We start from the raw sequence: 15,565 nt of genomic DNA, 5'->3' as shown, positions 1-15,565 counted from the left end.
CCAAAAATGAAAATTGGTTGGTTTCAAATTACCTCTCACATCCATGCTATTGGGGGGGTAGGCATTAAAAAAGGAAGAGAAGAAAAATGTATTAGTATATGTCGAAAAGGTTTTTTGGAGTAATAAACGAGACACTGAATTATATAAACGAACCTGCCATATGCAAGAGATTACCCACATTATGGGAAACACTGTGAGAATGTGGTGGCGGTGGTGGCCTTTCTAAGCTGCTTATTCTGCCTTCGCCTGAACCTCCACCTCCTAAGCCCACATACGCAATAGCGTGTATAATACAGTTATAATACAAGCTCAAGCCATTCTCATCAAAATTATTCTGATACCGTTTATAATATATATATATAATAATGTTAGTAAAAACAATTATTTATCACAAAAAAAACAATTGAATAAATTTTTTTAAACCAATCCCTGATTTTAAATCGAAAATGTAAAAAAGGAAAACCATTTAGTTAAAAAAATTGTTCTCTAGCACTGTTAATATTGGATTCCCAACTTATTAATTTAATATTCATTACCTGGCGTATCATGATAATGACCGTTCATTTTGGCTGGAGAGTCAGTAGCTAATTGCGAAGCAGTTACACTGCGTGTTTGCAAAGTCCCTGTCTTTGATGGCGAAGATACATTCGGCTAAATAAACAAATATTTTTAATTAATCATTTATTTTTTCGTATATTGTAAATAATTAATTAATTTACTTTTATCAAACTATAAATGAAAATGAAAATTTTATCAAAATACCTCATCTAAAAGTTGTCTCAGTCTCTGTAGCTGTGCCTCCAGCTGTCGATTATGATCCTCAAGAATTTGCATTCGTGCCTCCAATCGACCCTTATGTTGTCGCAATAATTTCGCCTCGGCAATCATATCACAGTCAGGTTGTCTTCCGTGTCCATCCTCAGGCGTTGAACCTGGTGTTTGCTTAGAGCGTAATCTCTCATATTCCGCTTGTAATGTTGCATTCTCCTCTTCGAGTTCGCGTATCATTGCCTCAAGTTCTTCTCTCTGTTCGGCGTCAATTGCCGCCATCACTTGTACAGGACTTCGTGGTACATTAACATTATCACCACCATTGAGACTGTGACAATAGTGCGCAATTAATTGATGTTCATCATCACTGTCGGGCGTTGAATTACTTCGCGTTCGTGATAATTCCACTTCAGCCAGCCGCGAAGCATACATTTCCAATCGTGAATGCATATCCTGACTCAATGAACTATGCTGTGGCGATGGTGCTGGACTTTCAAGTGCATCACCTTCCAATACAGTTTGAACTGGCAAATAACCAACTCTTGGATGTTTCTTGAAATATCGTTTCGATTTGAACTTGTTGCGCAATGCTCTTGTAAAATCTCTCACGTCCTCGCCAGATGTTGTCTAAAAAAAATTACAATTATTTTTTCTCTTCTTTTCTTTTTTTCTAATTTACAAAAAAAAAGGAAATAATTTACAATCTTACCGCTGTACAATATTCTTGCATTGGATGTGTTAGTTTGTGATTTTTCGCTTTTCGTCCCGAGAAGAAACACGTTTGACACATATCGAAATTGAAACACTTTAAGCAACGATATCTAAAAAAAAGAGTTTTAAATATAATTTTTTTTTCTTCAAATTATTACAAAATAATGAAATGAAATTTATTTTTAATACCTGAAACCAATGATGGGATATTCCTTGCAGATGTTGCATTTCGCTTGATGCTTGGCTGTTTCGGCTGCTGACAATCGATGAAGTACTGGTAGCCAAACCATACTTTGGGGTTCTTGTTGTAACCAACTTAAAAAGTGCACAGCCTCAATTTCATTTTTATCCTTGCCCGCTTTCTCGAAACAACTGCGAACACTTGGCTCAATATTTGATCCTCCAAACGCTGCAACTTCACCGAGTTGCCTTGGCACTTGAATGCAATCATGCAAAAGCAATCCCAATTTTCTTTGATCAACTAGCCTATTTGTGTCCGCAATCAAACGGAATAGATCTGTAATAAAATTGTTCAAAAAAATGAATTTAATTCCATTTAAAAGAAATTTGTATTTAAATAAAATAATGTCTTTACATTTAATTTTTTGTACTCACATCTATATTTTTCTTCTAAATGTCCTTTACACAACAAAACGAGTCCAACTTTGAATGATAAAACACGAATTTGTCCAGTTCGTTGGCTAAAACAAAAAAAAATATATATTTTTTTTAATAAACTAAAATATTCTATTTTTATTAGTATTTGAATTATTTTAGTTTAGTTTCTAAAAAAAGTAAATTAGAGAAATTTCAACCTGTCGTAAACATTGAGAAGCCAATTGATGGCAAGATCTATACAAAGTGGCACTAAAACTTGAGTGGCATTATCCGCTGAAATTATTTCGTACAAGGAAGTCAAAACAGTAACCATATCTGGTATATCGATGAGTTTATCGTTTTGTGCTCTCAATCCATGTGAGTCAAATTGTTCCAATGCATTTGAGAGACTCAACACGTCCACTGTGGAACATTAATTAATTAATTAATAATAAATAAATTAATTAATTTTCGAATTTATTTGTATTTTTATAGTTTAGAATTTTTTTTTTTTAATGAAAGGAAAAAAATAAATATCTTACAGCATAATCGTTTCTGCACCGTGCGCAATTTCATTGCAGTTCTGTAAGCGGAAAAACGAACTTCGTTGAGATCTGAGAGTGAAGTCATCAATTCAATCATTTTCGGATGGTCCCAGTGCGTCGTTTCCAATTGATGGCTGAAAAAAAAGTAATATATTTAGTTTAATGTACTCGTATTTTCATATCAGCGAAAATTGAAACACAAAATGTGATTAAAATATTGCTATATGTATATTGAAATTGTATTTTTGCATATTCATGAGGTTTAATCTCCAACAAATGAAATTTGTTTTTGTTTAATTCAATTTATCAAATCAATATTCAATAAAGTTTTTTTTTTTTTGCATTAGTTAAAAATTAATTTACACAAAGAAAAAATAAAATTTAATGTAAAAATATTTAATTTGTTTAACAATGTTTAAAAGAATTTTTCCCTCTTTTTTCATCAAATTTTATAATGACATATTATACTTGAAAACTTAAATTATTATCAGAGGATTAATGAAATTCTTATTTCAATATATAGGTCTTGATAATGTGAAGAAGTGATTATATAAAAATTTAATTACTTGATATAATAAGGCACTTTGGCGGGAGTAAGGGCTCTTTCCCACGGTGGTTCTACGCTACTAGCGAGGAAAGCCTGACTACCCGGAGTGCTGCCATCCTTTCCAAATCCGCTTAACAGTTTATAACGTTCGTCGACTGCAACTTGCAAAACTTTCCATCTACAAAAAAATAAAATAGAAAATTGATTAAATATTCCTTTTTTTTTTATCATATATTTCGCAATTTAATTTTCATTTCTTACTTTTAGACAAAATAAAAAATTTTTTTTTATTTAAATGTTATTTTCAGTTTGCATAAACTTTTTCATGGCTTTATATATATAGTTTGAAGAAGCTATGAGAAAGTTTTGCACTAAACCTTGTCGTGCAAACTTGAAATTTATCGAAACTCGTGAGATTCTATGAAATGTTAAGAGATTGAGGTTTTCTTGGGAATTCCAAGTTTCGATTGCGTGAGTGTTAAAGCTTTAGTTGAAATTTGATTTCGGAAAAAAAAAATTAAGTTTTCTAGATTCAATAAAATTGAATTTTATCACTTTTTCTTTTTAGTTGGATCAAAGGACTCGTACCTTGTGTTAAGATCTTCAAGTTTTGCTAATAGAGCATGAGAAACAATAACGCTGCTCGATGCAAAAAGACTCGCTTGATCGTTGGCATCTTCGATGTTCCTTTGAATCGGTCCTAAACGTTCGCCAAACTTTTGTAAATTTTCTAACATTTCTGACGCCTCTGGTGCATCATTAGGTATTTGCCATCCATTTTGAATTGCCTCCGCTCCGGCCATTCGAGACGAAAGATCTTCGAGGCTCTTTTGGAAGACACATAATTTCTGAAAAAAAGAAACAAAAACTCACATTAATATATTTGATTTTAATTAAATTTTTATTGTTAATTAAAAAAGTGTAAAATAAAAAAGAAAAGTTCGTCAAGTAATTTAACTTTTTTTTTTCTGTATCACGATTCAAAGACCAAAGTGAAAAATATATTCCTTCCTATATTTCGATGCAGATTTTAATCCAATATAAAACAAAGTTTTCGACTTGATAAACTAGACGAGATTCTGAAAATCAACTCAAATCGGATTTATCGGAAAAAAGTTTTTTGTTGTTTCTTCTTTTTTCTGCAAAATCTTTTTTGAATACTCTACCAAAAATATACATTTTTCAAGAAAGGATTATTTTAAATCCATGAATTTTTAGCTTTTAAACTCCATTTATTTTGTTTGTAAAAGGATACAAATAAAAAAAATTCGAGAAAATAAAACAAATTTTCTTTGAAATGTCACACACTGTTATAACAGCTGTGGAATATTTCTGTATTTTTTTTTTTTTAGACTATATGGAAATATTCGCCCAATAGATAAAATATGTGCCCAGCAAATTCGTCGAATTTAACCGAACAAGAGGTTTGAATTTGCCTTTCAAAATAATTTCGAACGTTGTAGTCAATTCGGTCTAATTAGCCGTGTGGCACTATTACTTCGGGCATCGTTTGTCCGCTCGATTCTTGTTCAAAAAAATAGAATCAAAAAAAAAAGAGAGAAAAACGCCATATAATATTAAACGATTAAAGTGGAACGATTCTTTCATTTTTTTTCAAATAATCAATTTCAAAAAAATTTTCCATAAAAAAAATAGCTTTAAAAAGTTAAAAAAAAAGAAATAATAATAATAAATGCTAATAGTGGCTCTAAAAAGGGGAAAATAATTCACGAGTTAAAAATATAATTATCTCTAGAGAAAATTTCTTTTTTATGACGAGCGCCAGAAAATGTGCTCAAAAGAAAACAAATAAAATAAAAAAAAAAAAATTGAAAATTTACATATGTTGAGAGACTATTTTTTTAAAAAAATTGAAATAAAAAATCTTCAAGAGGTGTGAATAATGAAGCTCTTTGTCGTCAATAATAAAAAAAAAATTTTGTTTTCCGCCAAAATAGTTGACTATTATGGCCATGCGAGCAATTAAACTTAACTCAACCATTTCCCTTCCCAAGCCTTTTACTTCTCCATACTATAAACGTTCCTCATGGTTGTCTACTTGTAGAATTTACTAAGTTAATTGTCTGGCGCCGTCCAATATTGTTTCTCCGTGCACTATATACACGAGAGTCCATTCGCCAATTAGCTATTCAGGAGTACACTGACTCGAGTTTTCACGAGAGATAGAGAGAAAGAGGAGATCCTCAAACTCCTGCCAAAACTTGGCATCTATCCCTTTAAAAAAAAAAAAAAAAAAAATAAGCTCCACGAAAAGTCACAACCATTTTCATTCATTAGGGAATTTTTTTTTTATTAAAGAAAAAAGAAAACCGAGCCAATTAGAATTTTTAATTATTTTTACTATTATCAAAAAAAATTTTATAAATTCACAAATAAATATTAATTAATAATTTACGATAAATAGAAAGTAAATATGAAAAAAATTTAAAAAAAAATAATTAAAAAATTAATTAATATTTGTTTTAATTAAAAAAAATGGAACAATTTATATAAAACTGTTTTTATTACCTTGTATAAATACCGCGAAAGAAATAAAGAGTTTGGGAATTTAAATCTAGAGAAAAGTATGAATTTATAATATGAAGAAAAGAAAAAAAAAAATTTGTTGAGGTTTTTGGTGAACGTGGATCATCCGCACACCAGCGAGCATTGCGGTCGTTGATATATATGTCCTATATATATATTCTTTGTCCTCAAATAAAAGCAAGCCTTTTTTGCATGAAAACCTGCAGACGCGGGCAGCTTTGAGGAAAAGTAGTCGATTAAAATTCAACTAGACTACTATCTCTCATTGTCTTTCAAACGAAAAAAAAAAAATAAAAAAATTATCATAGACATACTTGGAGAATACGAAATTCTTATTTTAAAGCCATTAAAACTGTCTTTGTAATCGTTTACAAAAAAAATATTTCTACTTTCAAAACAATTTTTTATTTTTCGGTTTTTTTAAATGTAAAATATTTTACACATTTAAAAAGAAAATTTTTTTCTGTTAAATTGTAAATAATTCATTATGAAGTAATAAAAATAATTATAAAAATAATAATAATTAATTTAAAAAAAATATTCCAGAAATAATCAAAAGAAAAATACAAAATTAAAATATTAATATAAAATATAATAATAAAAAAAAATAATTTTCTAAATATTCTATTATTAAAAATTGATATTTAATGTCGACTTTCAAATTTCCCATCGAATATATTTGAAAACAATTTTTTATTCTTCGGTTTTTTAAATGTAAAATATAAATTTACACATTTAAAAAAAAAAATTTTCTATTAAATTGTAAATAATTCATTATGAAGTGATAAAAATAATTATAAAAATAATAATAATTAATTAAAAAAATATTCCAGAAATAATAAAAGAAAAAGAAAAGAAAAATACAAAATTAAAATATTAATATAAAATATAATAATAATAAAAAAAAAAAAAAATTTTCTAAATATTCTATTATTAAAAATTGATATTTAATGTCGACTTTCAAATTTCCCATCGAATATATTTGAAAACAATTTTTTATTCTTCGGTTTTTTAAATGTAAAATATAAATTTACACATTTAAAAAAAAAAAATTTTCTATTAAATTGTAAATAATTCATTATGAAGTGATAAAAATAATTATAAAAATAATAATAATTAATTAAAAGAATATTCCAGAAATAATAAAAGAAAAAGAAAAGAAAAATACAAAATTAAAATATTAATATAAAATATAATAATAAAAAAAAAATTTCAAAAAAAAAAAAAAACTTTCAAATTTCCCATCGAATATATATTGGAAGAGAATTTTTTTTATCTTTGAATGAGACGCGGCTAAAATTTTTTTGTATTTTAGAATGAAATTTAAATGAAATGTTTGCAACACTCGGTAAAAGAAATATTTCCCATATATGTACAAAGATGAAACCACAATTTCAAACAAAACGAGGTTTCTTTCGCAAGTGAGAAAAGGTTGTAAAGCAGTGACATTGTTGCAAGCCATGTGCGACGACATTGCTTGCTATACGAACACACAATATAAGGTTCTCTCTTCCACATGTTAGATGTTACGACACAGGTGCTACAATGAAATTACTTTCTACATTTCTAGTAAAAAGGGAAAAATACGGTTTGATACAAAAAAAAGAGAAAAAAAAGAAGGAAAAAATAAAATAAAAATTGACTTCACTTCAGTATAATGATTCAACGATAGACAAAACTCAAGGATTAATCATTCAATTTTCCTCACAAAAATTTGGTAAAGACTAAAATAATTTTTAATTATTTATTTAATAATAAAATAATGAAAAAATAGCAAATAATTGTAAAATTTTTTTTAATAATTTCCAAATTAAATTTAAATTTATTTAATATTTAAATAATAATATTTAAATATTTTCCAATTATTTGAATAAAAAAAAAAATTCGAATTACGAAAAAAAGAGTTAGAATTTACTTGGAGTTTAAAAAAAATCGAAACAAGGACTCTTTTGAGTATATGGCAATCATTTGGTAATATTGTAAAGGTTAAGGTCTAGGATACTTGCACATTTACCAAGTTGGACTTATAATAGATATATATGTATATTCACGTGGCATATTGCCAAAGGCGCGAGGCGCCATAATATTGCCGCTTAGTCACCTCCACCAGTTCTCTTTGTCTGGGCAAGTCCAAGCGACGTAATAAATAAAGAGAGCCACCGCGGAAATCTGAATATTTATGAGTGAATCGAGCGCCGGTCAGACACGAATTTCTTGTTTCAAGGAAAAAAAAGAAAAGAAATTATTTTTTTTCATCCCCTTTTTCCTTTTGACCGATATATAAAAGCTTATACGACCGGATACATTTTGCCGAGAGTATATATATATAAGAAGGAAGTTCAACTATTTTTAGAGGATGCTTGGCAAAATTCTTATGTCTTTGGATCGCGAACTCGAGAACCAAGAACGTAGTCGCAGAATTTAAAAAAATCAACCCCCCTTTTAAAAGATTTTTAATAAAAAAAATTATCAACATTTTTCCACAAATAACTGGAGAAAATTCTACATTTTTTCAAATACTAACAAAAATAATAATAGTAATTTCATTTCAAATAGGAAAATTAATATAATTATTAAAACAAAAAAATTGTTGAAATTAAAATTTCAAAAATATTTATTTTAAATTTATTTAAATAAATAATAGAAAATAAAATTTAATTATTATGTCATTGACTAATAATTATTAAAGACTGTACTTTAAATAAAAAAAAAAACAATTCGATTTCATTTATTAATCAATTATTAATTCGGAGAATATAAGTCGGCGGGACGATTGCGTGACGGGATGCAAAAAAAAAAAAAAATCAAAAGGAATCTGTAAGTTTATTAAATAAAACTTTGCGTGTTCAAAGCCGCGGCATCAAAAAAGAAATCAAGATTAAAACGTGACATTTCCTATTGTTTAAAACGAGTTCATTATATACAAAAATCATAACACATAAGTACATATTCGGAAATAATTAATTCAATCACATAAATTAAATTCCTTAAAGTTCAAACTGAATTTTTGCAAAAATATTTATAAATAAATTAATAATAAAAAAAAACAATAATAAATGTTTTAAAATATAAGATATAATAATTTTATCACGTATTACACTGAAAAAAAAATTTATTTGATTCAAATACCTGTGTATTTGGTTATTATCAAATAAATATTTACTTGAATCAAATATTTCTTATTTGAATCAAATATATAATATTTGAATCAAATATTTCAGTATTTAAAGCAAATACCATTTATTTGATTCAAATAAGAAATATTTGATTAAAGTAATTAAATTTTAAATTAATTAATTAATTAATTAAATTAATTTTTAATTAATGTAATAAGTAAATATTTATTTGATAATAACCAAATACACCAGTATTTGAATTAAATAAATTTTTTTTTCAGTGTAATAATTAAATAATTAAAACAACCATTTTCGAAAAAAAATGCGACACAAATTGTGGGAGGACAAAAGTTCCTTAAGTTATATATATATCGATATTTTTTACTCTCTAAAAATATGATTTTGTAAAACTTTTGGAGAAAAGAGGTAAAATGTCATCTTGGGATACTGAATTCTATTCTGTATATATATATATATTCTATACTTGAAATATAAAAGTAATAACTGCTTCTAGAGCACAAAAGAAGAAAAGTTGCAAAAAAAAGGGGGAAAAAATGGAAACGAATTCTTAAGTATTACAATGCATTTTTCTTCTCGAAAAAGATACATAAAAATTACTTTTTTGTAAAAAAATAAAATATTAGTATAGCATTTATATACTCTACGTCGAATGGACCAATAAATTTTTCTACTTTGAAAAAAAAAAAAAAAAATTTTTCCCCAGTAACTAGATTTTGCGAAGGAGGATATAAAACACTTAACGATTTTGCATGGTTTACTTTATAGGTAAGCCAATAAAAGAAATCTGACGGTACTTTGGAATGTCCACCCGCATGGAAATTTTTTTTCTTTTTTCTAAATAAAAGAATTAAAAAAGGATATTTGAATTTTTCTCAAGACGAAATAGTTATACAAAACAAAAAATTTCGCATTATTTTATATATAAAAAAAAAATTTTTCAAATAAAGTAAAAATATATTATAAATATAATAATATAATATAATACTAATATTAATAAAATAATAAAATAATAAAATAATAAAATAATAAAATAATATAATTAAATAATAATACGGTAGTATCACTGGAATTTTTTATTTTAATAATTTATTATTTTATTTTTATTGAATAACTATTAATATACAAAATTAATAGTAAATTTTTTTTTAAAAAAATTCGTGTAGAAATTGAAATGTTTTTTTTTTAAATAAAAAGTGACTTTAGTGTCCACAAAAATTCAACTATAACAGTCGCGCTCTTTAGAGAGAGGATAATAAAGGCCAGAAAAGGAGAACGTAAAGGGAAAATGTTGTTAGTGAATGCAAGGGAATATCACCCACAAATCTGCTATTTGCTTGCGCAAAAGAGGACAGTTTTAAGTATCCAATTTAGCATGTGGTATTCTAATTCCCGAGTACACTGTATCTCGCCTACATATATATATATATATATATATATATATATATATATATATGTATATAGTTATGGTACTTCTATATATTGCAGTTGGTTAGTCTATAAAGTTTGATTTATGAATTAGAACGACGATCATTTATTAAAGTGTTCTTAACCCCGGATGTATACCATACACTATGCTTCCAGTTTCTAAACACACATCTAAAATCCTATTATTATATATTTGCGCGCAAATTTAATTTAATATACCTATTTAAATTGAATTATTAGTTCCAATTTTTTAAATATTTAAAAATCACTAAATTGTTTTTCAAATAAAATTTGTAATAAATAAGTAACTATATTGGTTTTTATGTATAAAACAAAACTAGAAACGAGTAAAAATGTAAATGAATAGCATTGTGAAAATGGAAATCTGGGATTCTTCACGGTGAGATTCCGCTGTTGAATGCTTTCACAAAATTGCGGAAAGATTAATTTCCCGTATGAATTTTTTTTTTCTACCCCGGCAGCGTTCACCGAAAATTGTCTGCCTGTTATTGAAATTTCAGTCAAGTGTGAAAAAAAATAATTTGCTTAAAACAAAAAAAAAACAAAACCAAACAATTTCCAAACATTTTTCCAATAGCAAAAATTTTAAATGTGTATCATTTTTTTGTATTTAAAACAACTGCAAGATTTTTCAATTAAAAAAATACACTTTCTTTTCATGTAGAAAAAAAAATGTTTTCTATATATAATAATAAATTAAGAAAAATTATTAATAATGAATGTGTATAGAAAAAAAGAATTTTTAAATAACATTTTTCGCAGGAAAATTGGAGAGGAGGAGAATTTAATTGTGTGTGTGTGTGTATCTGACTTGACATCGTGAATGCTTGGCTTCAGGCAAAATCAGAGGACTTAGATTTTAGACAAGGCGGTTTGTCGTTGAAAATTAGATTAATTACAGTCAGAGAAGCGGTAAAGTGCAATTTCTATGATATTATCATCGGGGGCGAGAGAGAGAAAGAGAGACAGAGAGAGAGAGAGAGAGAGAGATAAAGAGACTGCGATGATATATATGATACGTGCCAGCCAATGAGTCTACGTTAATTATGTGCAATTGTTAGTGAGATCAGTGCCTTCGGCTAATAATGAAACCAGACACGGTACCAAGGATTATCATCTTCATGTTAACACACTCCCGTAATTATAGAACGGTCAATATTTAACATTACTTTCAACTGGAAAAAAAAATCTCTGTCACCCTTTTAACATTCAAATATATCATTGCGACAAAAAACATTAAAATCTTACATTTTTTTTATAATTATTTCATTCGTAAAAAAATGTTCTCTTATGGATATTTAAATTACTAATTTATTAATTTAATTATAATAATTAAAAACAGTATAGGAATAAATAATTAATTATAATAATTAAAAACAGTAAGAATAAATAATAAATTATAATAATTAAAAACAGTAAGAATAAATAATTAATTATAATTTACGAATAAAGGGAAAAAATAAAATCACATTTTTTAAAAAGAATTTCTATTACAGAATTTATCGCCGCTTGTAATTATTCTTCAACACATTATATTTGTAATAAAAATTTCATGAGATTAAAAGAGCTTATCTAAAAAAAAAAAAAAAAAAAGACGAATGCTTAAAGGCATTTTTCAAGTATTTTAGAATTTAAAGAATGTTTTTAAAAATTTACGTTAAACTTTAAGAGTCATTAATCCGGAGATTCCGGATAAACGGATTTTTAGAGTAGAGAGAAAAAAAAACGCCCCATGAAACTTCCTGATAGTAAAAAGTAAGTATATAAATCAAATTTTTATTTTTATAAAATACAAATTGACTTTATAATTTAGTTTAAATAAATAAATAACTTTCTTCATATAAAACAGAATCCGTGATCTAATTTCGCGAATTCCGCGACTTTGTTGCCTAATTTTCCTAACAGTTAGACACCCTGATATAATAATTTATTTTCGTATGTTTGTTTAAAATTTTTTTTAATTTTTTGCTTTATTTTAAGGTACAAAATAAAATTTGGTGCTTTTGTCCAAGAATATATATATATATTTTTAAAAAAAGTAGGATTCTTATATTAATGGAAGGCGAATTTTTTTCGTCCTTCCTTTGGGTTTTCAATTTCAGTTCCTGTCTACCCACGACTACTCCAATCGCCAATAGCAATCTTTTCCACATCCTCGGCACTCGCTGTAAAAGTGGCAGAGATTTATCGCTCGGTTTGTTTACTTCGATCACTTTAGTTCGTAAAATAAATACGCCACACGGTGTATTCATTTTAAAAATTATAATTATAAAACCCCCAAAAAATCTTATTTTAATATAAAAAATGTATTAAAAAAATAAATAGAAAAAATATTTAAATTTTTACAATAACAAATTTTTTTAAAAAATATATTAAATTTTTTTTTACTTATTTCTAATATATATATATAATTAATGAAAAAACAATAAATTATAAAAATACTTATAATTTAAGAAAATTATAATTATAAGTATTTATGAAAAATAATCCTAGAAATATACTTGGGAAAATTAATCACTATGAGCTATCAAGCTTTTGAGACTTTTAAACTTCAGTAGAACAAGTTTTCATACGATCAGCCAAAGTGATTGCGGCTTGCGGTTTATGTATCGTATGTGCAAAACCGCACACATAAAACCGTCTATTGTTTTATTTTACACAATGCTAAAAAAAATGTAATTTTCTTTTTTAGACTCTTTGATCCGCAATTGCGCGCAAACAAAAAGAAACCTTCGAGGAATTTTATTTAGAAAAAAATTCACCTTATTTTCTTTTCTTTTATACCTTATTTAATTAATTTCTAAACAATAAATGTTGAAATTAATTAAAAATGTATAAGAAATGAGATAAGACGTGTGTTGCATGTTACGAAATTGTTATCCGCATACCCCCTTAAAACTTGTGTGGATAGAAAAGAGAATGGATTTCCGACTTGAGGATGCAACGGTTGTAATAGAGTTTAATCGCTGCTCGTAAAAGCGTGCACTGTGTGTTCCGACTCTGATTAGCGACGTTAACAACCGCAGTTTCTGTTTCAGCTTTTACTATATATAGCACCCCATATATATATAGAGAGAGTCTCTCTCTCTCTCTAGTTTCTCTAGAATAGTTGATTTCGTGCTTTCATTGCTGGATCGGGAATTTGCAAGCGCCTATATAACAAACGAACGCACTTCGACAAGATACAAACATTCGACGTTCAATTGACGGCCGTCATTCGAAAGTTCGACACGAGATTGCATTCTACATTTCTACCTTGTCGTTTGCTGCTACTGCTTTCTATACAATATCCCAAACCCGGAAAACCACCAACAACATTCTGCCAGCCATCAATCATTTAACTCTCAGGAAATCGCTGATAGTCGATTGTTTTACCGAACTGTGTATGTGTGCTCCACATGTATTATACATTTTGAGATCGTAAACAATGTTTTTCTTTGTTGGGACACGCACTTTTATTTTCTCTATATTGTTTCAATTAATCCAAGCGATTCTTTAAATTCTTACTATTTTTATTTATTACTTTTTCGTTTAATATCCTTTTTCTGTTTTATTGTTGGTATTAGTATGTTACAGAGTTACTTTTGTAACAGAAAGAAAAATCTCCTGAAACCGAGGGGAATCGAACGCACGACCCTATGTCCAGTAAGTCGATCGCCTAACCCACGCAGCCACGAACGCACGCTGTAAAGTTTTGGACAAAACTAAAAGATATTCAATAAAAAAATTCTGCTATGCGAAAATTCGAATACAGAAATTAATTACTTTAATAAATTAAATTAATTATTTTAATTAATAAAATTAATTACTATAATTAATTTATTTAAAATTTTTTTTTTAATATTTGAGTTGTATGTTTTTTTAATTTTTAAAATTCGGTTAATCGAATTTTAATTTTAATCGCTTTTAAAGCACTTAGTCTTTTTTCGTTAATGCATTATCAATTAATAATCAAGTGCAAATGAGTTTTGCAGGTTCATTCTAAATGCGTTTACCAACGTCGAAACCTAATTCAAGATTGTTGGCGTTGATTTCATACGTTCGCTGGTGTATGTATATATTCCATGCGCATTAAATTCACAACACAAGGCACACTTGGACTTCTTAGCCACGAGTATAAGATCGCTCTGTACTTAATGGGCCTTTAACCCTAGAAGCTCTGGTGGTCCGTACTTTGGATCAAAAGCCGTTGCACGACTTCCGGTACAATTTCCCTCGCCGCCCCCTTGGCCCTATTTGAGGAGTCTCGTTGCCCCCCCCCCCATTAAAATTCCAAGCATTGTATGCAGACGAGTGAAACGCTGTATGAAGGCTAGACCACAACTCGTAAGAAATGGCTCTAATATGCTAAGTAACTTTGATCTCATTGCCTTGATTATATAACCGGTATATTCTAATTAATCTGAACTTATTTTTCCACCAAAGTATAATTTTTGTAAAATTTACAAAACTGTAGACACTACAGAGAATGATCTGTAATATTCATAGAATTTGTAGAATCTACAAAACAGTTTGTAGACTCTACTGAGCGATTTGTAAAATTTACAAAAACTGTTTGTAGACACTATAGAGAACAATTTGTAAAAGCAAAACAGTTTGTAAAATCTACAAAACAGTTTCTGGAATCTACTGAACGGTTTGTAAAAACAAAGATTCTACAAAATATTTTGTAATATTTATAGAACAATTTGTAAAATTTGTAAAACAATTTGTAAAATCTACAAAACAGTTTGTGGACTCTACTGAACGGTTTGTAAAAACAAAGATTCTACAAAATATTTTGTAATATTTATAGAACAATTTGTAAATTTTACATTAAAATTACAAAAAACGAATTTTGTTTCTCTTATTTTTGTGTTTAATACCCTTTTCTTTTTTCATTATAAAAAAATGAAAAGGTGCGCAAAAAATATGGAAAATATGCATATTATAATTTCGTGAGAGAATTGCGACAACGAAAAAAGGAACTGGAGATTGAAAATAATGTGACAAAAAAAAAAGACTTAAATCAGCGAAATAGTAGGAGGCATTCTCAAAGGAAATAAGTGAAGTGGAAAGCCTTTCTTTTCTGGGTTTCATTTTATGCAACGTTTATCCGGTTTTTTTTTCAAAGCACACTATATACAGAGTGTCTATAATACTAACGGACAAACGTCATACTCAGATTTCATGTGGCCTTTTAACTCGCGTTACACGCAATGTGCTGTCCTCGTACATTTATTTCGTATCCGCACGTGCAAATGTGAAATTTTTATTTTCGACGA

General features: G+C 27.6%; 2 protein-coding genes across 4 annotated transcripts in view; one reads left to right on the top strand and one right to left on the bottom strand.

The window, feature by feature from the left end:
- Positions 1–15,565, bottom strand: part of LOC127291003 (dystrophin, isoforms A/C/F/G/H) — a 269,910-nt gene that overhangs the window by 1,401 nt on the left and 252,944 nt on the right. Inside the window, exons 44-54 of one of the 3 annotated variants that reach the window (XM_051319880.1) lie at positions 3,760–4,019; positions 3,191–3,349; positions 2,622–2,758; positions 2,298–2,502; positions 2,098–2,183; positions 1,672–1,999; positions 1,481–1,592; positions 763–1,398; positions 537–651; positions 154–261; positions 33–46 (exon numbers count right to left, since the gene is read on the bottom strand). In XM_051319880.1, the coding sequence (XP_051175837.1) occupies positions 36–46; positions 154–261; positions 537–651; positions 763–1,398; positions 1,481–1,592; positions 1,672–1,999; positions 2,098–2,183; positions 2,298–2,502; positions 2,622–2,758; positions 3,191–3,349; positions 3,760–4,019 (2,157 nt within the window). In that variant the 3' untranslated portion in view covers positions 33–35. The remainder of the gene's footprint in view (positions 1–32; positions 47–153; positions 262–536; positions 652–762; positions 1,399–1,480; positions 1,593–1,671; positions 2,000–2,097; positions 2,184–2,297; positions 2,503–2,621; positions 2,759–3,190; positions 3,350–3,759; positions 4,020–15,565) is intronic. The other 2 variants (XM_051319879.1, XM_051319881.1) reach the window with 2 other exon arrangements.
- The window catches only part of LOC127291026 (39S ribosomal protein L34, mitochondrial), a 456,612-nt gene that overhangs the window by 222,577 nt on the left and 218,470 nt on the right, over positions 1–15,565 (top strand). The window lies entirely within an intron of this gene.

This window comes from Leptopilina boulardi, unplaced genomic scaffold (genome assembly GCF_019393585.1).
Source record: "Leptopilina boulardi isolate dan_hultmark-lab unplaced genomic scaffold, ZJU_Lbou_2.1 LbouV2_123, whole genome shotgun sequence".
NCBI classification, from domain to species: Eukaryota; Metazoa; Arthropoda; class Insecta; order Hymenoptera; family Figitidae; genus Leptopilina; species Leptopilina boulardi.
Note: the sequence above shows the minus strand (reverse complement) of the source record. Positions and strands in the feature narration are given on the sequence as shown.